The 23,824-nt window shown below is 38.5% G+C and overlaps 1 protein-coding gene across 1 annotated transcript in view; it reads left to right on the forward strand.

The window, feature by feature from the left end:
- The first annotated feature begins 4,053 nt into the window (after positions 1-4,053).
- The window catches only part of KIF11 (kinesin family member 11), a 45,626-nt gene continuing 25,855 nt past the window's right edge, over positions 4,054-23,824 (forward strand). The window contains exons 1-10 of the mRNA XM_025917997.2: positions 4,054-4,397; positions 10,691-10,823; positions 11,070-11,167; positions 11,264-11,342; positions 13,155-13,340; positions 13,458-13,582; positions 16,271-16,361; positions 17,546-17,788; positions 19,661-19,756; positions 21,362-21,450. Of these exons, the coding sequence (XP_025773782.1) occupies positions 4,321-4,397; positions 10,691-10,823; positions 11,070-11,167; positions 11,264-11,342; positions 13,155-13,340; positions 13,458-13,582; positions 16,271-16,361; positions 17,546-17,788; positions 19,661-19,756; positions 21,362-21,450 (1,217 nt within the window). The 5' untranslated portion in view covers positions 4,054-4,320. The remainder of the gene's footprint in view (positions 4,398-10,690; positions 10,824-11,069; positions 11,168-11,263; positions 11,343-13,154; positions 13,341-13,457; positions 13,583-16,270; positions 16,362-17,545; positions 17,789-19,660; positions 19,757-21,361; positions 21,451-23,824) is intronic.

Here is a 23,824-nt window from a genome sequence, read left to right on the forward strand (position 1 = left end):
TTTGTGGGTGATTTTAGACTTCTGGCCTCTAGAACTGTGAAAGAATAAATTTCTGTTGTTTTAAACCACCAAGTTTGCAGTGATTTATTATATCAGCCATAGGAAACCAATATACCCCCTGAAATAAATCTGAAATAAAAATGCTTAGATTATGGGGGCCCCTGGGTAGCTCAGCCAGTTAAGTGTCCAACTTCAACTCAGGTTATGATCTCGTGGTTTGTAAGTTCAAGCCATGCAAGGGGCTCTCTGCTGTTAGCATGCAGCCCACTTTTGAACCTCTGTCTCCCTCTCTCTCTGCCCCTCCCCTGCTCACTCGCTCTCTCTCTCAAAAATAAACATAAAAAAATACTTAGATTCTGGAATTCTACATATAATGTGCCTACAATCAAATGTCAGGGTAGAATAAAAACAAAGTTTCAAGCAATTTACTTCCTCTGCACTCTTTTTTAGGATGTGCTCCACTTAAATAATGAAGTAAACCAAGAAAAAGTACACAAATGAGATCCAGAAAACATATCCAACCCAAGAAATAGGCAAAGGCAATTCCTGGGATAAAAAAGGAGGAAACACTGGGATGGCAGCTGGACTGCAGGTCTAAGAGTAAGCAGTTCAATTAGAAACAACTTGAAACTGATAGATTTTTGATGTGTTGAGATGGGGGAAAACTTTACCGATAGGCTACTGAGTGCTGAAGGAAGAATTTGGAAAAGTACAAGGAAAAGTAAGCAAACAGAACCAGGCAGTTATTAACTTTAGGGCAGACAAAAAGAGAACACAATCTCACTAGACTGAAATGCTCAGCTATGAATAGGCATAACAACCTAAATATATTTTGATTTAACAAATATTATAATATTGAATAATATTATAATATTGAATATCGAATATTATAATATGGGGGAGAGAAAGCAGAGGGGATCCTAACATTTCATAACTAAATCCTTATCTTCCATAACAGGAAGTCAATAAATAAAGTCTGAAGTTGAGTAACCAAACGATAACATTAGATACAAATTCCTTACAAAAATGGAAATGTGTAAGTGCTAGGAAAAATAGCTAAAACAAATTGAAAGTGGTTGCTTCTGGAGTAGAGGTTTGGAGGGACAGGGGCAGGGAAATACCTTTTTGTTATAAGCCACTTATGACTACTTAACTCTCAAAACAATGTCTATGTTTTATTTTAAGACAAATAAAAATCAATGAACTTATATAAGAAGTACACACTTTTGAAAGGGAAATGCCAGACCAAACACATGGGCAGTGATGTTGCATTGGTAGAATCCAGGTTAACTATTATTAGAGTATTAAAAATAAGTTCTAATCATAGACAGACTTTCAAAAGAGAAGTACTGATTAGTCTGAGAGGTTTGGGCTCTATTGGGGCAGTGCAAAATAACATACCAGCAAGAGCCACCTGCCTGATGTAACTCTTACAAATGTCCATAAGACCCTGGCTGTCTCCATTAGACTTAGTCTTGAGGACAGGCACTATAATATGGCCTATCTTTTCACCGCCTAGACCAGAGTTAAGTACCCAAGAAGGGTGTGATGAAAGTGGATAAATGTGCACTGAGAACAAGAGATAGGTGGGGGACATAACAGTTAATAATCTGTGATTTGGAATCAGAAATAATTCCCAGTTCTTTCTCTGTCACTCATTAGCTGGATGAGTACAGACAATACACTTATTTGCCCTGAAAATAGTGAGAAATGATAGTCCCTACTTCAGAGAATTGTTCTGAGGATTAAATGAGATAATGCATACAAAACCTTTCATAGAATCTGACACATTGTAGCTCTAGATAAATGGAAGCTGTAACTATTACCAAATGGAGACCCTTGAATTTCTTGCATCAACCCAAATAACTGTTAATGTAAATATTTAGATATTTCCTGAGAAAAAAAGAAGAGATTAACTTTTTTTTTTTTTTTGTCTACTATGTGCCAGGCACTTCATACATATATTATTTTAATCCTTAAAATAATAGTAATCATTGGGGTGCCTGGGTGGCTCAGTCGGTTGAGCATATAGCTTCAGCTCAGGTCATGATCTCATGGTTTGTGAGTTGGAGCCCCGCGTAGGACTATGTGCTGACAGCTCAGAGGCTGGAGCCTGCTTCAGGTTCTGGGTCTCCCTCTCTCTCTGCCCCTCTCTGTTCACACTTTCTCTGTCTGTCTTAAAAATAAACATTTAAAAATTAAAAAAAAAAAAAACAGTAGTCATTATTGTCTCCATTTTACAGATAAGGAAACCAAGTTTGAGAAAAGATTAAGTAATTTCCTTCCAGTACTTATTTATTTATTTTTTAACGTTTATTTAGTTTTGAGAGACAGAGAGTGCGAGTGAGGAAGGGGTAGAGAGACACAAACAGAATCCAAAGCAGGCTCCAGGCTCTGAGCTGTCAGCACAGCGCCGAATGTACGACTTGAAATCATGAACCATGAGATTATGACCTGAGCTGAAGTAGGATGCTTAGTGGACTGAGCCACCCACGAGCCCCTACATATATGCATATACATATACACATATATACATATTATATATATACACACACACACACACATATATATATATATATATATATATATATACATATAAACATTTATTTATTTTGAGAGAGAGACAGCATGCAATGGTGGGGGGGGGGGGGGTGGTGGTGGTCAGAGAGAGACAGAGGGAGAGATAGAATCCCAAGCAGGCTCTGCAGTGTCAGCGCAAAACCCCACGCGGGGCTTGATCTCACCAACTCCCTCAGAAGTAGGGAGACGTGTCAAAGGGCAGTGGTTCAGATTAGAGATAAAAGAGACTTGGCCTGGAGTGGTGGCGGAGGTGATAAAACTAACAGAAGTCCACTGGACAAGGTAGAATATGAAGGAATCAAAGATCTGGTTAGTGCCATGGGTCCAGATGAGAAAGATTAGGGTGGCTTTAAGGAGCATAACGAGTTCTGTTTTCAGCAGGTCCATTTTGAGATGCTGAGCTATGCATAAAGGTGACCAGAGATCCGAGCTGTATATACAATTGTCTCCTTGGGGGAATGCAGGAGGTTAATAAGTGGAGGAACACAAAGGCGCCTGAGAGTTTTCCATCTGGCCCTTACTCAAAAAGCTAAAACGATACCCAGTTTCCTGTGGGCTAAGTGTGGCCCACAAGCGCAGCTCCTTAAGCCGACTATAGCACAAGCCCACGACAGTTTTTCCCGGGCCTGGATGCCACACCTGAAGCGGTCGAGTCTCCTCAAGCACCGCAAGGACGCTTGTAGGACGCCTACCGAAAGTCACAGGTTACCGATCGGGGGCGGGGCCCAGCGAGCGCGGCCTGCTGGGATTTGTAGGCTGACCGCGGCGGGCGCCTCCTTGAGCCGCTCGCGGACTGCGGCACCACGTAGAGGGAAACGCGCCCTGAGCCTGCGTCAGTCCTTCCGGAAGGGTTGTCTGAGAGGGCGAGTACCGTACTGCCTTTTGCTTGGAATCACTTAACAATGACATTTCTCATCAGTTAAAGGATACATTCAGAGTTCTGAAAATGACACTTAACGCCCTTTTCATCGCCATTTGGCTACCCATGTAGCCTTATTTCTTAACACTTACTAATTATTCAAGGCTACTCTAGACGCTGCCTCCGAGAAAAGGGCTCGCATTTGACCTCTGCCCTGTGCTTCCACAGCACTGTCTTACCATCCGCTAATAATAATTATAATCGTGGCCAGCTTTCCTGATACTACATGTTCTAGTCTAAGGGATTTGCCCGCCCTAGTTCATTAATTCTCACACTACCTTCTAAGGTGGTCGCTATTGCTTCCATGAAGATTTGGAAATCTTGGTTTATAGAGACGTTATGTAACTTGGGCAAGGTCGCGTTGAAGGGTCACACTGTTTACTCGAGTGTCTCTCCCTCTGGACCACGAGTTCCAGAAGGGCGCGGACAGACCAGCTTTTTACTTTCCCGCGGGCCACGCCCCAAGGGCGGGGCTCTGGTGACGACTCCCCGTCCCATGGTGCCTTGCGCGCCCGCGCTGCTATTGGTTCGGCGTCTCGGCTCCTTTTTCAAATTGAGCGCCGAGTCGTTGCCTGGTTTCCTAGGCTTCGGGCGGAGACGACATCGCTGTTTCCGAGGCTCCCGCTAGTGCTAGTGCGGGACAGACGCCTCGGCGAGTCAGAGCTCCTGGTGGAGAGCGGGGACGCCGAGTTACTTGCGTGGGTTCCCCGGGCCACGCCAGTACCCGGCAGGGGAGGTGGGCATCTGGCCCGCAGGACCCTCCCGCGCCCCCACGGCGCTCCAGTACGCGACCAGGTCTTGACTTTCCCGCGGTGATCGTCATGGCGTCCCAGCCGAATTCCTCCGCGAAGAAGAAAGAGGAAAAGGGGAAGAACATCCAGGTGGTGGTGAGATGCAGGTAGGGCGAACCCGGCAGGATTCGGAGTGCCGGGCTTTGCTGCTGGGCTCTCTTCTGTGCTGTCCCGAGAGTGGAATTTTGATCGTATTTTCTGGGCGGTGCAGACCTGCCTGTCTCATAGTTCCTCTAAATGCTGTTCCATAAAATGACACCAGATTGCTGTGAGGAGTAAATTAGTGTCTGTTTCAGAAGAAAGGATATTCGTATTGGAGGTTATAGTTTGATTTGCAATTCAGGAGAATTTGATCGCCGTTCTTCATGGAAAAGTATGTTGTTTTTAAAAAACTAATGACAGCAGAGATTTAGGTGTCACTTTTATATTCCACTTCTTGTAGTTTGTCAGTTTGGAAATAAGACTGTATACCTACTTTGCAGATGGTCCTGATGTTGAGATTACCGGCCTCTCCATCATCTCTCAAAACATAACCGATCACTTGTTCTCTTTATTTTTGATGCGCTATTGTCTTCATCCCTACTAAATAAGGAAACACCACTGTATTTAAAATTTAAAGGTTGTTATAGAGTGAGTTTCTGTTTTTAAAAGGAGACAGCTTAAGCCAGTATAGCTTTCTGATTGTACTGCAGCTTGGTCTTCCCTAAACCAAAGAAGACAGTTTTTTCAGGGTGAGCGGGTGGAGGTGTTCAACTCTCCCCAGATTGATTTCCAAATAACTTCCCAATTTTGAAATTAGCCAGTAGAGAGAGAACATGCTTGTTATATAAACTGTTGCTTAGAGATTGATTTATTCAGCTTTTTAGAAGCCGTCCACAGTTTACTGTTGTATGTGTGTGTTTTGTGTGTCTGTTTTTGTTGCTGTTTTTAAAATTCTACCGTCAGCAACTTTTCTGTAAATCCAAAAGTATTCTAAATCTTTTTTTTTAAGGTGATTTTCTAAATGTATGCAACAAACTTTCTTAAGTTATTGCCTTCTCAGCTTTGGTGACTTGAATTGTAGAAGTCAACCGTAATAGCTGGCTTTCTAAACTAGGTGTCAGAGAGGAAATTCGGTGGTAACCTTAAGTCCGGCCAATTACCAGCTGTACTTGAGAGCTTCTCTTAATAGTTACTTGTTTTGAAGATTTGAAAAAAAAAATTAACAGCCCATAATAGAAACGCAAGTTTTTAGATTATGTTGATCGTTTATTAAGGCCCGACAGTAATGCTTTCTCTGCGTGGCTTTATTTTCTTTAATTTTCTTTTTTATTGTTAGTTACAAAATATGTCAGACCTATAAAAGTTATGAAGAATAAAGTAACAAACATCTGTGTATCCATCACCCATATTAGAAACAGACCAATCATTACAGTTTGAGCCCCATTGTTTCCCTTTCCAGCCCCCTTCCTCAGTCCCAAGAATTAAACATTATTTATTATCCCCATTCATTTCAAGTCTTACCAAAAAGAGGTTTCTTTTACTTTGTCACTAATGAAAAGTGCTTTGGTTGTGACTATTTACAATAATTTTTGTATGAGGATGTTTTTCTTTTCATGCTTTCTTTTTCAAATATCTTTCCTAGTGCAGATATGTCCTTAAGCTTTAGTAAACAATTTACGAGGCCCTTGTCGTTGTTAAACCTTTTCTGTAAAGGGCTCAGATAGTGAATATTTTAGGCTTTGCAAACCACATGTAGTCTCTGGTCACATATTCTTCCCTGATTTTTTGTTTTGTTTTGTTTTTCAGTTTTACATTTTTAATTGGCACAGTTTATTGTAACCTAAGAGGTCAGCGAGATTTCAAGAGGTGGCTTATTACTTTATTACAATGAATATAACCTTTTATGATCTTTACTTGCTTTTAAAAAAATTTTTAATGTTTATTTTTGAGAGAGGGCTCACATGTGCATGTGCTCTTGTGTAAGGGGGGAGGGGTAGAGAGAGGGGACAGAGGATTCCAAGCAGGCTCTGTGCTGACAGCAGAGAGCCCAATGTGGGGGCTTGAACTAACCTGAGCCAAACGAATTCAGACACTTAACCCACTGAGCCACCCAGGCTCCCCAGTGATGTTCTTTACTTGTATTATAACTTCAGGAAGAAAATTTTTTAGTCTACCTATACACAGCTCAAGAGAAAGCTATAATTTCTGGAGTTGAGGAACTGATGGTTCATATATAGAGAAATTTTAATAAGGAAATAGGCTTTGATATATGTATACACAAAGACACACAACACACATGCAAAACATTCTTTCCCCTTGTATAAGTGTACAGGTTAGCATAAATTCTATTAAGAACATAATAGAGGGGCCCCGGGTGGCTCAATCAGTTAAGCGTCTGACTCAATATTGGCTGAGGTCATGATCTCACAGTCATGGGATTGAGCCTCCAAGGTGGGCTCTGCACTGACAGCGAGGAGCCTGCTTGGCATCCTCTCTCTCCCCATCTCTCTCTGCCTCTCCCCCGGCTCACACTCTCGTCTCTCTCAAAATAAACTTAAAAAAAAAAAAAAAAAAAAAAAAGACTGTCATATAAAGGTTTTACGGTTTAAGTCAGTCTTGCATTTTAATCTAGACAAGTGCTTTAGTAATTTAGATCTGAACCCATATGAATCATTCATATATATAAAAGTATATAAATATGTTTTTTTTTTAAAGTTTATTTATCTTGAGAGAGAGAGAGTGAGAGCATGCACAAGCAGGGGAGGGGCAGAGAGAGAGGGAGAAAGAGAGAATCCCAAGCAGGCTCCACCCTATCAGTGTGGAGCCCGACATGGGACTCATCCCACAAACCGGGAGATCATGACCTAAGTCAAAATCAAAAGTCACATACTCAACCAACTGAGCCACCCAGGTGCCCCCCACCTCTACATTTTTAAAATAACATCTATCCACCAAGCTCTACCTCAGGGACTTTGCAATTTCACTCTGCCTAGAAAGCTTTCCCATCAAAATAGCTGTAAGACTCCCTCACTTTCTAGATTCTGCTTAAGTATCATTAAATATCAGAGAAGCCTTCCCTGACCATCCGAAAATAGTAATAGCAACTGCCTATTTCCCCCCATCATCACTTCCAATCCCATTTAGTCTGGTTTATTTATTTTTCATTTCTAATTTATCAGTATCTAAATTATCTATGTATAACACTAAGATAAAAGCTCCCTGAGAATAAGAACTTGAGTGTTTTGGGCTTTTTTGAAACTTGGTTTTGTTCACTTCTCTATCCTCAGTTTTATCATATAGTAAGTAGTTGATAAATATTTATGGAATGAACGAATAAATGTAATATAACTGTAGTGAGGCCAAGAAATCGATGGGTTTGTTAGCATCACCAGCAGGAACCTAGCAATTTCTAGTTAGAGAGGTTTGGTTAGGAATATGGTGGCTTGGCAGTACTATTTATCATAGTACAAATAGTCCCTAAAGCTGCTCGGAGTTTTGATAACTTTTAGGAATGTGTGATATGTGTGAATATCTACTGCTCAGTTGTGACATCTCAATGGTATTCATTTGGTTAACTTAATTACACATCCAGGCAAAGAAATTAGTTGAGAGATGCTAGGAATGGTAGACATTGAAAGAGCTTTAACCACATGAGAGCAATTCATTCTAGTTGATACTCTTGGCCTACCAGAAAGTTGGTTTTGACCAAGTTTTGTTGAACTGTTAATAATCCTGCAGGCCATGGGTTATGTGCATTGTGTAGGTTTCATTACATTTGACAGTTGATAGCATCACTATATATTATCTGGGAGTTGCTGAGTTAAATTTCTCAGGATCACAAATTTGATCTTATGACCATCAAAAAATGCTAGGGATGGGGCATGCCAAAGGGTGTTGAGATACCCTTTTTAAAATAAATAGCAACATAGTTTGTCTAGTGATGAAGGGAAAGATAATTTCCTATTTGGCATTTCCTTTCATAATATGTGATACTGAATGGGAAAAATGAACTCAGGTTAAGAGTACATCTCTTTGGTCCAGATGTGTGTTAAGTATATAAATATCTGATGGATGCCTCTGTATGTATTATGGTTCTTTTCAGCTCTTCCATTATTCCCCTTAGGGTGACATTTATTAAGCTGTGTAGTTTAACAGATATTAGAATGCCGGCTATGTACCAAGCATTGTGGTAGCCACTGGGAAATGGTAAACTAAACAGGATTTATTTTCCTGTGCAGTGAGTTTGGTACTATTACTCAGCCCCATTTTTCAAATGGGAAATTTGTATACACTGTATACAAATCAAGATCAAGAATCCTTACTCTAAATGAATAAAGAAGATGTGGTATATATATATATATATATATATATATATATATACACATACATACATACATACATACATACATACATACAGTGGAGTATTACTCAGCAATCAAAAAGAATGAAATCTTGCCATTTGCAAGTACGTGGATGGAACTAGAGGGTATTATACTAAGTGAAATTAGTCAGAGAAAGGCAAATATATGACGTCACTCATATGAGGACTTTAAGACACAGAACAGGTGACCATAAGGGAAGGGAAGCAAAAATAATATAAAAAGAGGGAGGGGGACAGGGGCACCTGGGTAGCTCCGTCGGTTGAGCATCCCACTTTGGCTCAGGTCATGATCTTGCGGTCCGTGAGTTCGAGCCCAGCATCGGGCTCTGTGCTGACAACTCAAAGCCTGGAGCCTGCTTCAGATTCTGTCTCCCTCTCTCTGCCCCTCCCCCACTCATGCGCGCGTGTGCGCGCGCTCTCTCTCTCTCTCTCTCTCTCTGTCAAAATAAATAAGCTTTAAAAAAAAAAAAACAGGGGACAAAACATAAGAGACTCTTAAATATGGAGAACAAACAGAGGGTTACTGGAGGGGTTGTGGGACGGGGGATGGGGTCAATGGGTAAAGGGCATTAAGGAATCTACACCTGAAATCATTGTTGCGCTACATGCTAACTAATTTGGATTTAAATTAAAAAAAAAATAATAATAATGTAAAAAAAAAAAAAAGAATCCTTACTCTATTGAAAGCCCAAGGAGGAATTTCACTTACGTTTCTTCCTCTGGGCGTCTTTCCTATCACTTATGTATGATTCCCCTACCCCTCCCTGTCCCAATCAAGACACTAAATTTTTGCTTTGTGTTCCGACAGCACCCTTTACATATTCTTTCTAAACATTACCTCTTTTATAACCATTTGTTTTGTTACTATTCCCCCCTTGACCTCACAGTGTTGTGAGGACAAACTGAGTTAACACATGTGAAGCATTTAGAATAGTGAGTACCAAGGCAACTGGGTGGCTCTGTTGGTTAAGCATCTGACTTAAGCATCTCTGCCCCTCCCCTGCTCATGCTCTCTCTCTCTCTCTCTCTCTCTCTCAAAAATAAACATTAAAAAAAGACAGAATAGTGAGTACCTGGCACATAGTAACTACTCAATGTATTAGTCATTATTATATTTTTTAAAATTTTTAATGTTTTTTATCATTGAGAGACAGAGAGAGACAGATCGTGAGCAGGGGAGGGGCAGAGAGAGAGGGAGGCACAGAATCTGAAGCAGGCTCCAGGCTTTGAGCTGTCAACACAGAGCCCAACATGGGGTTCAAACTTATATACCCCGAGATCATGACCTGAGCCGAAGTCGGATGCTTAACTGACTGAGCCACCCAGGCACCCCAGTCATTATTTTTATCTACTTTTTATCTTATGCCAGTTGTTCACTCTCAGGTTAGTATTTCAAACACAAATGTGGTTAGTAATTTGAACACAAATCTCTCTACTACATTATAACCTAACTTTCTCAGATTCTAAGAATAGTAGAAATACAATTCTAAAAAATAAGTTTGGCATTTTTTACAAGTTAATTCTGTTAGCATCTACTCCAAAAACTGTCAGGATTATAATGTTTTACATAACTTTGAAAATTAAAAAAAACGATTTTTTATTTCTGGGGGTTAAGACTTAAAATTCTGCCGTCTGCTTTAGCAGTATCATTCAGTAGTATCCCATGTAATCCCTGTTACCAACAGTGTAGTCAGAAAACTTCAATTTGGGGGCGCCTGGGTGGCTCAGTCAGTTAGGCGGCCGACTTCAGCTCAGGTCATGATCTCGCGGTCCGTGAGTTCAAGCCCCGCGTCGGGCTCTGTGCTGACAGCTCAGAGCCTGGAGCCTGTTTCAGATTCTGTGTCTCCCTCTCTCTGACCCTCCCCTGTTCATGCTCTGTCTCTCCCTGTCTCAAAAATAAATAAAACGTTAAAAAAAAATAAAACAAAAAACAAAAAAAAACTTCACTTTGTTGTTGTCTAAGGTATTAATGACAATGTCATTTGTAACCTGAAAACTAAGAGTTTTTTCAGTAACTTTGTATATTTCTTTTTATAGACCATTTAATTTGGCAGAGCGGAAAGCTAGCGCCCATTCTGTAGTGGAATGTGATCACGTACGAAAAGAAGTTAGTGTACGAACTGGAGGATTGGCCGACAAGAGCTCAAGGAAAACATATACTTTTGATATGGTACCTACTTCTTTAAATGCTGTAACTCCTGTATTTACAATGTAAAATTATCTTCGTATACTATTTCCTCTAGGTTCTAGTGTCAATTCCAAGTTTCAGTTACTCTTTGAGCTGTCAAATGGTTTCTAGTGGGCTGAATGAGTTAATCTATTAAAAACAAAATTCTTAAAGTGAGTAATTTTGACATATTTTTTTCCCTGAAGATTGCTCTGATTTTTTTTTTTTTTTTTTTTTTTTTGGGGATAGGTTTTTGGAGCGTCTACTAAACAAATTGATGTTTACCGAAGTGTTGTTTGTCCAATTCTGGATGAAGTTATTATGGGTTACAATTGCACTATTTTTGCGTGAGTGAAACACTATTTTTCAAATTGATGAAAAAGTTTAGATGCATGTATTTGTTTTTTGTGTTTTTTTTTTAACACTTTTAAAAATTTTGACAGATACGGCCAAACTGGCACTGGAAAAACCTTTACAATGGAAGGTGAGAGGTCACCTAATGAAGAGTACACTTGGGAGGAGGTATTTACTGTTTATACCAGGTTTCTATCTCTAAAATGGCTGAAATATAACTTAATATAACATGAGTGAAGACCTCTTTCTTGAAATAGAGAAGATCAGCGTACCATGTCAAACATGAATGTAGGATAAACTATATGGTATGGTTCTTGTTTAAGAAACATAGTCTCATTGGGAGAGAAAGAATCAATACATATGGCACAGTTAAGTGACAAGACAGAATAGTTGGAGCAGAATATTGTGGAGGGGCGCCTGGGTGGCTCAGTTGGTTGAGCATCCAACTTCAGCTTAGGTCATCATCTCACAGCTTGTGAGTTCAAGCCCTGCATCAGGCTCTGTGCTGACAGCTCAAAGCCTGGATCCTGCTTTGGATTCTGTGATTCCCTCTCTCTCTGCCCTTCCCCTGCTCGTGTTGTGTCCCTCTCTCAAAACTAAATAAACATTAAAGAAAAAATTTTTTTAAATAAAAAAAGAATATTGTGGAAAAGCGGCATGTGAGTAGGGCTTGCAAGGGAAGACTTTGCAGTGTGGGAATGAGTCTCATCAAGATAGCATAGCAAGGGGCAGCATGGTACTTTAACAATGATGACCTTGAGTGTTCAAGAAATTAAGATCACTGTATTCTTGGATACTGTAAAAAGCACATAGTACATTTCACAAAGATATCCATCAAGTGTGTTTAAGTGAGGTTTTTTTTTAATGTTTACTTATTTTTGAGAGAGAGCGAGAGAGCAGGGGAGGGGCAGAGGGAGAGAGGGACAGAGGATCCAAAGCAGGCTCCATGCTGACAGCAGAGGACCCAACATGGGCCTTGAACTCACAAACCGTGAGATCATGACCTAAGCTGAAGTTGGACGCTTAACCGACTAAACCACCCAGGCGCCCTTGTTTAAGTGCGTTTAATGACTAAGTTAAGTTTCCAAATTATTAACATTTAGGTTGATCCTTTTTTCTAGTGGTTACACTGTTGAGGCATTAACTTGGAGCATGGATAATGAAGTTATGGAATTGTAACCATAGGAAATAAGGAATAGGCTTAAAGTACAGTTTCAAAATTTAGAGATTCATAACAGTTTTATAAAAGATGCTTAAATATTTTAAAAACGTGTTTATGTTAGAGTTAGGGAATACACTGTTACATGGGCCACTTTTCTGTTAAGATGGTAGTATTATGTTCTCATGAGAAAAGTTAGAATTACTAAACTTGGTTTTATAAGTAGCTTAGTTTGGTTGGTTTCTATGGCATGAACTGGCTGATAGGTAGGACAGATTTGTGGAAGGTATGAAGAAGAATAGTTACTGTTGAATAAATTCTTATAAATGACTTTGTTTCTCTAATACTCAGTTCGTTTCTTTTTTAAACTTGTTTTAGTGGAATTTAGATTATACAACTAATGAACAATTTATAATAAAATTTGATGAGGGGCGCCTGGGTGGCGCAGTCGGTTAAGCGTCCGACTTCAGCCAGGTCACGATCTCGCGGTCCGTGAGTTCGAGCCCCACGTCAGGCTCTGGGCTGATGGCTCAGAGCCTGGAGCCTGTTTCCGATTCTGTGTCTCCCTCTCTCTCTGCCCCTCCCCCGTTCATGCTCTGTCTCTCTCTGTCCCAAAAATAAATAAACGTTGAAAAAAAAAAAATTAAAATAAAATTTGATGAAAGGGATTGACATAAAAAATATAAATAAATAAACTGGTTTTAGCATATTTGTGTTTAAATATATCATGAAGGAGGCCCTTACCATATGTGTTTTAACCGCCATAGTAAATGGATGGCATTCTTCCCTTATTTTAATCCTTATTAATATTATGGTTTCAGGATCCCTTGGCTGGTATAATTCCACGTACTCTGCATCAAATTTTTGAGAAACTTACTGATAATGGTACTGAATTTTCAGTCAAAGTGTCTCTGTTGGAAATCTATAATGAAGAACTTTTTGATCTCCTTAATCCATCTTCTGATGTTTCTGAGAGACTACAGATGTTTGATGATCCCCGTAACAAGGTAACTCAGTCTTTGAGAATGGAATGTATCCAGATTTTAATGTGTGATGCTTTGAGAAGCCAGAATATATATATATATTTTACCAATCTGATGGATGCTCTTTTCATTTTTGGTCAGAGGGGGGTGATAATCAAAGGTTTAGAAGAAATTACAGTGCACAACAAGGATGAAGTCTATCAAATTTTGGAGAAGGGGGCAGCAAAAAGGACAACTGCAGCAACTTTGATGAATGCATATTCTAGGTAAGAAAACCATTGTCTTCCCCCCAGTGCTCCGTTTTCTTTTTCATGGGGGAAGTCAAATTGGGGTCAGTCATGGTATGTGAGTCACACAGCTAGATTATATGCTAGATTTCATGCTTTAGTAATTGACTTGAGATTTATAGGGGAACACCAATATTGGAAGAATGTTGAAAGGAGAACAAAGAGAAGTTGATATTAGAGCAGAAGTTTTAAACTTTTTAGATTATTTTTTCTCGAATGAAATCATACATGGGAGCCTTGATTAACTGCTGATAATATGGCTCCTGTAGTTGATGTGGGGGTGGGATGCTTAGAGGCTTACCTCCTTAGCCTCATGAAGGTTTTCCCTGAGCACTTTTCTGGGGCCCCAATGGATACCTAGAACAAAGTTTGAAAGCACCTGCTTTTTTTGTTGTTTGTTTGTTTGTGATTTTTAAATGTTTCTTTATTCTTGAGAGAGAGAGAAAGAGCATGAGCCAGGGGAGGGGCAGAGAGAGAGGGAGACACAGAGCCTGAAGCAGGCTCCAGGCTCTGAGCTGTCAGAACAGAGCCTGACGTGGGGCTTGAACTCACAAACCATGAGCTCATGACCTGAGTTGAAGTTGGATGCTTACCTGGCTGAGCCACCCAAGTGCCCCATGAAAGCACTTGGTTTAAATAAGGATTAGAAGAAAGATAATTTCATTTAATTTTCCCCCAGCTTTATTGCAGTATAATTGATAAAAATTATATATATTTAGATTGTGCAACATGATTTAAACTTTTTTCAGATGACTTCATTTTAACGTAGGAACATGTGGTCACTAACGCTGGCTTTCTGGGGGTACAAAGGGGCATATTGATAGCACCCCTTATAGGATAAATCCCAAATTCTAGAAAAGCAGTTTACTGAGTCAGGTGATTTCTTTTTCTGCTGGTCTTTGAAGGAAGCATCAGAGTGTAATTACAGGAGCTATGGATTGGGAGTTAGATATTTGTGTTTAGGTCTAGTTCTGCAGTTAACCAAACATGTGACTTCAGGTAAATAAGTGAACTTATCTGACTATCACTTTCCCTGACCTACAAAATGATTATTAGAACTAGATCTCAGGGCACTTGGCTGGCTTAGTCAGGAGAATGTGCTGTGCTTGATCTTAGAGTCATGAGTTCGAACCCCACATTGGGTATAAAGATTACTTAAATAAATAAAACTTAAAAAAAAAAAAACAACTAGATCTCTTATTTCTTTGCTCCCCTTGTAATTAGAAATTTCTACAACTCTTACAAAAATGTATGTATTAGGGGTGCCTGGGTGGAGCAGTTGGTTGAGTTTTTGTCTTTGGCTCAGGTCACGATCTCATGGTTCGAGTTTCAGCCCTCCTCGCGCATGCACTGTCTCTCAAGAAAAAAAGAAAAAAAAATGTTTAAGTAATCTCTATACCACACATGGGGCTCGAACTTATAGCCCCAAGATCAAGAGTCACATGCTCTACTGACTGAGCCAGCCAGGTGTCCCTGATTTTATAATTTTAATTAAGTTTTCCTATAACAACTTTCCATTTAAAAAAATTATATAGAATTTGGAGGAATGGGTTTAAGACTAGGTAATATTTCTTTTCTCTAAATACCTTTCTTTGAAATAAATTCCTATTTTTCATAAATTTGTGTAATTTAGGACTCCTTTTTATGTATGTAGACTGGAGTAAAAATCTCTTTATGAATGTATGTGGTAAAGTGAAGGAAAACAATTCAGTTTTCTAGAATCAGAGTTGACTTCTATGCTTAATTGCATCAATTCCATACTCTTGGATTAGGAATGGGTAAATAATAGTAGAAAAATGTGAAATGTATATTGTAATTCAGATCTATAGTTTGCTTATATTTTTTCCATGTCCTTCCCCTTTTCTGTAATTTTAAATAATAAAATATGATACTTAAAAATTTTCCAAGTAGCATGCAAAGTACAAATAAGAAAATTGAAAATTACTATATTCCCTACCACCCATCAGTGACATAAACAAACATAATGATGTTCACCAAGTGGCGTTGATACAAGAAGGAAAGATGTCTAGGTTGTCTATATAACTTTAGTATCCTTCAGATATAAGCTGAATGTGAGTACATAGCATAAGATAGACATTGGAACAGTTTATGGTCTACTGATGATTATCTTGTAGTGTTTTGGTAATCACTGCTATTTACCATTTCTGCTTCTCAAGAGAGGGTGTTAACTATTTCTGATGGCAGTCTCAAAGCAGAGCAATGTATTTTTACAACAGGCAAGTAATTTAAAGCAAGTAATCTATGGCTTGTGTGGTGGTGTTTGAATTTATGGTAATGACATATTTCAAGACGTTCTTATAAATAGGAAGATTAATTGCAAGCCTTTTCCTCTGACGTCCCAGGCAAATATCTCAATCCTACTCCATATCCAGCTCTGAGGATTCTAGTTCCCGAGTCTATTAGGGTGTTTACAGGTAGTCTCTTATTGGCGTCTCCTCTGCAGACAGCAGGTACAAGAAGGCAAAAACCGAAGCATTGTTTTATCTCCCTCCTCTCCATCTTCCAAAACCTTATTAATGTCTCCTGTCTGATACTATCTTTCTCTATCTTGTGGATTTTGGTCTTTCTTTGCTGTTTTCAGTATTTTATAGAAAGCAAATAATATTTTACATTATAACGATTGGGTAACCTGATCTTGTTTTCTAGTCGTTCCCACTCAGTTTTCTCTGTTACGATACATATGAAAGAAACTACAATTGATGGAGAGGAGCTTGTTAAAATTGGAAAGTTGAACTTGGTAAGCATCTACCTTAATAACACTGCTGTTTCTTTCTTTTCTTTTTTTTTCTCCAGCTTTGTTGAGGAATAATTGACAAATAAGATTATATATTTAAGTATACAATGTGATGATTTTATATATGTATGCTTTGTGAAATGATTACCATAATCAGGTTATCATATCCTTCACCTCACATACTTTTTTTTTTTTTTTTGGTGGTGAGAATGCTTAGGTCTACTCTCAGTAAATTTCAGTATAGTATTATTATTATATTTAAATTGTATTTTAATGTTTATTTATTTTTGAGAGAGAGGGAGTGCAAGTGGGGGAGGGCAGAGAGAGAGAGAGACACAGAATCCAAAGCAGGCTCCAGGCTCTGAGCTGTCTGCACAGAGCCTAATGTGGGGCTCGAACTCAAGAACTGGGAGATCATGACGTTAGCCAAAGTCGGATGCCTAACTGACTGAGCCACCCAGGTGCCCTAGTATAATGTTATTAACTGTAGTCATCGTAGTGTACATCATATCCCCAGAACTTGAATTCATCTTATGACTTAAGGCTTGTACCCTTTGACCAGCATCTCCTTCTCCCCCACTTTCTTGCTCTGGTAACCATCATTCTACTCTCTGTTTCAGTGAACTTTCTTTTTTTTCTCCCGGATTCTACATATAAATACGATCATGCAGTCTTTGTCCTTCCCTGGCTTATTTCACTTTGTATTATGTTCTCTAGGTTAATCCATGTTGTTGCACATGTTGCACATGTTGTTGCACAGTCTTTCTCATGACTGAATAATATATTCCATTGTGTGTGTGTATATATATATGTACACCATATCTTCTCCATTCATCAATGGACACTGATTATTTTCATATCTTGACTATTGTGAATAATGCATTGAACATGGGAGTGCAGATATCTCTTTGAGATACTGATTTCATTTCCTTTGGATAATATACATAGTAATGGCATTGCTGGATCATATGGTAGTTTTTTTGAACTGTTTCATTTTTGACTACCTCATAGAGCAGCTTGAAATTTTATATTTCTAGATAATATATTTGTAGTCACTAGGTTATTAGTTTTGTAGTGGGTTGTTAATTATAGAAAAAATATTTTGTTGGCTATTTAATATATATAAGAATGAAAGTCTTTGTGTCCAAATCCAGTGGAACTGACAACTTTTATTTTTGAAATTCAAGGTTGATCTTGCGGGAAGTGAGAACATTGGCCGTTCTGGAGCAGTTGACAAGAGAGCTCGGGAAGCTGGAAATATCAATCAGTCCCTGTTGACTTTGGGAAGGGTTATTACTGCTCTTGTAGAAAGAACACCTCATGTTCCTTATCGAGAATCTAAATTAACTAGAATCCTCCAGGATTCCCTTGGGGGGCGTACAAGAACATCTATAATTGCAACGATTTCTCCTGCATCCCTCAATCTTGAGGTAAGCCCTTTGAAAGGTATCTGTAAGTGTAGTAAGTGTAATTCTTATTTAGCTATCACATAGTTTAAAAGTTCATTAATTGGCTTCATTCATTCTATGCGAAAGTAAAAAGAATCTGGGTATCACATATGTGCACATAGAGGAGGATGCCACTGAAAAAACTGTCTTCCTCTTTTCTGGCATAGTTTCTTTTTTTTTTAATTTTTTTTTTAATGTTTATTTATTTTTGAGAGATAGAGAGACAGATCACATGGAGGGGAGGGGCAGAGAGAAAGGGAGACACACAATCTGAAGCAGGCTCTAGGCTCTGAACTGTCAGCACAGAGCCCAACACAGGGCTCAAACTCACGAACTGCGAGATCATGACCTAAGCCAAAGTCGGACACTTAACTGACTCAGCCACCCAGGTACCCCTCCTGGCAGAGTTTTTAATCTTAAAAAAGAAAACAATTGCTTAATGGCTTTTCTCACACAGTCTTCAAAGAAATTGCTATGGTCATTAGCAGTAGATGGGTTACATGGGATATGGAGATTGAATTGAGGACTTAAAAGTGGGTTAAGTGAATGCTAGTGTTGTAGAAGCTACTTAAGAGGGCAGCAAAGATGGGGTTGGGTGTCTGGGAATAGGTGGTAAAACCAAGAGAAGCAACAAAGATGGTGAAATCTCTTATTTTATATTGTGGCCACTTCCTTTGAATGGAGTTAGAAAAGCTTATAGAGGTCTCTAACTCCCCTTTCATTTTATTTATTTTTAATTTATTTATCTTAATATTGATTTACTTTTGAGAAAGAGGGCACAGAGAGAGGAGACAGAGGATCTGAAGCAGGCTCTGCGATGATGGCAGAGAGCCCGATGCAGTGCTTGAACCCACAAACTGTGAGATCATGACCTGAGCGGAAGTCAGACACTCAGCTGACTGAGCCATCCAGGTGCCCCTCCCTTTTCATTTAAAAATAAACCTCTTTACTGAGATAAAATTCACATACCATACAATTCACTCATTAAAAGTATATAGTTCAGTGACTTTAATATGTTTGCGGAACCCTGCAGTCATCACCACATTCCAATTTTAGAACATTTTTATTATCCCAGAAAGAATCTTTGTAATCCATTAGTAATCACTTCCCATTTGCTCTCACTCCCAGCCCTACCTCAGTACTAACCTACTTTTTTAATCTATAGATTTGCCTAGTCTGGACATTTCATTCCATTTAGGAATCATGCATTAAGTTTTCTTTTGTGACTGGCTTCTTATACTTAGCATAATGTTTTCAGTGTTCATCCATGTGGGTAGCATGTATCAATGCTTCATTCCTTTTTGTAGATGAGTAATATTCCATTGTATGGATGTAGGACATTTTGTTTATTCATCAGATGATGGAATTCATTGAGTGTGAAAACTAACATAAAAAATGAATAGGTCAGGGGTGCCTGGGTGGCTCTGTCAGTTAAGCATCCAACTTCAGCTCAGGTCATGATCTCACAGTTTGTGAGTTCAAGCCCCGCATTGGGTTCTGTGCTGACAGCTCAAAGCCTGGGACCTGCTTCAGATTCTGTGTCTCCCTCTCTCTCTGTCCCTCTCCTGCTCACACTCTGTCTCTCTCAAAAATAAATAAACATTAGAAAAAAAATAAAAAAAATTATTAGGTCAAATTATTTTAAAGTTGAAGACCCTGAAAATTGGAAAAAAGGGGAAAAAAGATGTTTTGAACAACTTCTTTGTAAAGATTGGGTATAGTGGTTCTAGTGGATAGATGTTTAGATTAGATATACCCGTAAATTATTTCTTGTAAGTTATAGTACATTTTAGATAACAGAACTACATTATTCTCATAATATCTTTAGTAGTTGGTACTTTCTTTTCTTCACAGGAAACTCTGAGTACATTGGAATATGCTCATAGAGCAAAGAACATACTAAATAAGCCTGAAGTTAACCAGAAACTCACCAAAAGAGCTCTTATTAAGGTAATTGTGATTTTTGTGGAGTAATGTAATCTTATTTGGCAAATGTGAAAATAAGGACTTGAAATAGATGATTGTTAAAAGATTTGTTAAATTGCCTATGGTAAGGCTTTTCATCTAATGATTTTAATGAACTACCTAATATGTTTTTTCCAATGCTAATATATTGACTTTTCCACCTCTATCAAGTCAGCAAAATTTGCAATTATGTACATTTATGAAATTTATTTATTTATAGCTTTAGGGTATAATCACCATACATTAATGTGATATAATTACCAGATATTGGGGTATAATTTTCCATAGTACTCCTCCATTGTAAGCTTACAATTCGGTGATTTTTAGTACACTTATAGAGTTGTGCAACATCACTACAATCTAGTTTTAGGAAATTTCTATCACTATAAAGTTCCCCTTTGCCCCTTTGCAAACAGTCAACCACTGATCTACTTTTTGTCTATAGATTTGCTCTTTCCAGACATTTTTCTAAATGGAATCATACAATATTTGGTCTTTTGTATCTGGCTTCTTTCACTTGCCATAACATTTGGGCTTTATCTGTGTTGTAGCGTGTGTCAATAGAGTCTTTCTACTGCTGAATAGTATTCCATTAAGTGGATAACAACACATTTTGTTTATCCATTCACCAGCCAGTGGACATTTGGATTATTTCCAGTAAAGCTGCTATGAACGTTAGTGTACAAGTCTTTGTGTTGATGTGTTTTCAGTCCTCTTAAGTAGATACCTAGCAGTTTAATTTCTGCGTTGCACAGTAAATTTATTTTTAACTCTTCCAAGAAACTGTTTTCCAAAGTGGCTGTACCACTTTCAATTTCCCCAGCAGCCAATCTATGAGGGTTGCAGTTTCTCCACATCCTCTCCAACACTTTGTTATAGTCCATCTTCTTAATGTTAGCCATTCTAATAACTGTATAATTGTACCTCAGTGTGGTTTTGATTAGCATTTCCCTAATGAATAATGATAATGAGTATCTTTTCACAACTTTATTATCCATCTGTATATCTTTTTTATGAAAAGTCTATCCATATTCTTTGCCCAATATTTAGTTGGTGTTCTTCTTATTAAGTGGTAAAGAGAAGTTCATATCTTTTAGATACAAGCCCTTTTTGAGATGATTTTTAAATATTTCCTCCCACTTTGGCTTGTGTTCCTTTTCCTGGTAGTATGTACGTATGTATTTGTTTATTATTTTTAAGTTTACTTCTTTATTTTTGAGGGGGAAAGGGGCGGAGAAAGAGAATCCCAAGCAGGCTCTGTGCTGTCACTGCAGAGCCCCACCTAGGGGCTCCAATTCCCAAATGGTGAGATCATGACCAAAATCAAGAGCTGGACACTTAATTGAGCCACCCAAGCGATCCAGTAGTGTTGTTTTTTTTTTTATTGAAGTTTTTATTGAGATAATTGAGAGAAATAATACAGAAAGAATAAATAATAAACATTTAAAAAGGAACATAAAAGGGCTAATTTCATGTTTTATTTGTATATATATAAGTAAAACATGAAATATACATATATATATCCTCCCCAAACTGAATGAGAAAAGAGTTATATGCTAAATTGACACCTACAACATTCTTCTTGTGTAGGAATATACAGAAGAGATAGAGCGTCTGAAACGAGATCTTGCTGCAGCCCGTGAGAAAAATGGGGTATACATTTCTGAAGAAAATTTTAGGTAAGGCCTTGGCTATAGAAATTAATTTCCAAGAGTAATAATTTTCTGGTAACAATGTGTTTGAAGTAAAATTCACTTATGGGACATTAACTAAAATCTTTAAATCTAGTGCCTCCTGTAAATGCTTCTTTTTCTATTGACATTAACAAGTAGTTATCAAATAAGTTTAAACATTTTTTATATAACTTTAATTTTTAAATAATTATAGATTCACATGAAGTGGTAAGAAAAATACAGAGAGGTCCCATATATTTTTCACTGCGTTTCCCCCATTCAGTACCTCTTGCTTACCTTTAGTAAAATGTCAAAACTGGGAAATTGACATTGGTGCAAAGTACGTGTTTAATTCAATGCCATTTTGCTCATTTGTGGATTCATGTAGTTCTGCAATTAAGATACGGCATATCCCACCATTACAAAGATCTCCCTCTTGCTGCCTCTTTGTAGTCATACCCATCCTTTTTCCCCAGTAGTCCATAACCTCTGGCAACCACTAATCTGTTCAGTTTTTAAAGCCCTGGAATAGTTCAAAGGAAATCTACTGAAACTTTATTTAGAAACAATAACAACAACAGGTTAAACAAGGAGCAGAAGGCAAGTGGGATGCTAAGAATTTTAAGTTGAAAATTCCTGATAGCTTGTATCCTTGAAGGTGTTAAGGAGGGTGGTTTTCACAGGGCATTGTTTTTTTTAAAGCTTTTTTTAATGTTTCTTTATTTTAGAGAGAGAGAGAGAGAGAGAAACAAGCAGGGGAGGGGAGAGAGAGAGGGAGACACAGAATCTGAAGCAGGCTCCAGGCTGTGAGCTGTCAGCTCAGAGCCCGACGTGGGGCTCGAGTTTGTGAACCACAAGATCATGACTTGAGCAGAAGTTGGACGATTAACCAACTGAGCCACCCAGGTGCCTCTCACAGGGCATTTTTCAAAAATTAATGATAAAAGGTATTTAGGGCTAATTGATAATAATGCAAAGCATCTTGGTATAATCTTTTACACAACTTTTTTTTTTTTCAGGTAATACATGTATGGTTACATTATGTGATCATTGTGATAGCATATAAATCATTTAATTAAACTCATTTTCTTCCATAGTATTCTTAGTTGTCATAATGCACTATGCCTTCTTGATTGGCTCATACATTATGAATACTCAAATTTGCATTGTATGGATATCACAGGCTATTAAACAGTATTCTTTTAAACAAATTTTTTTTTTTTCAACGTTTATTTATTTTTGGGACAGAGAGAGACAGAGCATGAACGGGGGAGGGGCAGAGAGAGAGGGAGACACAGAATCGGAAACAGGCTCCAGGCTCTGAGCCATCAGCCCAGAGCCTGCCGCGGGGCTCGAACTCACGGACCGCGAGATCGTGACCTGGCTGAAGTCGGACGCTTAACCGACTGCGCCACCCAGGCGCCCCAAACAGTATTCTTTTATTCTTTCTATGTTACCTTCGTTTTGTGTAGTTCTTTTTTTATTTTTAATTTTTAATTAAAAAACATTTTTTTAATGTTTATTTGTTGAGAGAGAGAGAGCGCACGTGCACGAACCATGGAGGAGCAAAGAGAGAGGGAGACACAGAATCCAAAGCAGGCTCTATGCTTTGAGCTGTCAGCACAGACCCTGATGCAGAGCTTGTATTCATGAGCCATGAGATCATGACCTGAGCCGAAGTCGGATGCTTAACTGACTGAGCCACCCAGATGCCCCTTATTTGGTTCTTTCATATCCTATACCTACTTGGCAAAACATTTTTCCAAAAATCTTTTGCAAATTTACACTTAGTTCTTAAATTTGGTATTTTTTATTCTTTTTTTTCCTGTTTATCTGGTTTTCAGGTATACTTCTCTATTGTACGTACTATACTATTTTATTTTTCAATTGTTTATGGGTGTCTCTATCTCTACCACTTTATATTTTTTACATATTAGTTCTTATTCAGTAACCACTTTTTATATTTTAAAGTTGGCATCACAGTGCTTTTGGTTAGAAAGCCCAGCTTAAACTGTCTTAAAACAGCAAGGGGTAGAATGAGCTTCAAGGTTATTTAATCCAGTAGCTCAAGGATCCTTTCTGTCTGTCCTCACTCCTGTCCTAAGTGGTGGCTTTCTCCTAAGCCTGGCTCTTCATCAAGGATGATGGTCAGCAGAGCGGCTGCTGCTCTCATTCATGTCTTGTGTGGGTGAGAGGCTACCTGGCCTATAACCATCAAAACTGGAGGAACATCACTTATTGATTAGATTAGTTCTGAGTTGTATCCATATCTGAACCAACAGCTGTCAAAGGAGTTGAATTTCCCCGATTGTCTTGAGCCAGTCAGGCTTAGTCCTTGGATCTGGGAATGGAGTCACATTCCCTCCACACAGCTTGGGTG

The sequence above is a fragment of the Puma concolor genome, chromosome D2 (genome assembly GCF_028749965.1).
Source record: "Puma concolor isolate L17-30 chromosome D2, mPumCon1.1.hap2, whole genome shotgun sequence".
NCBI lineage: Eukaryota > Metazoa > Chordata > Mammalia > Carnivora > Felidae > Puma > Puma concolor.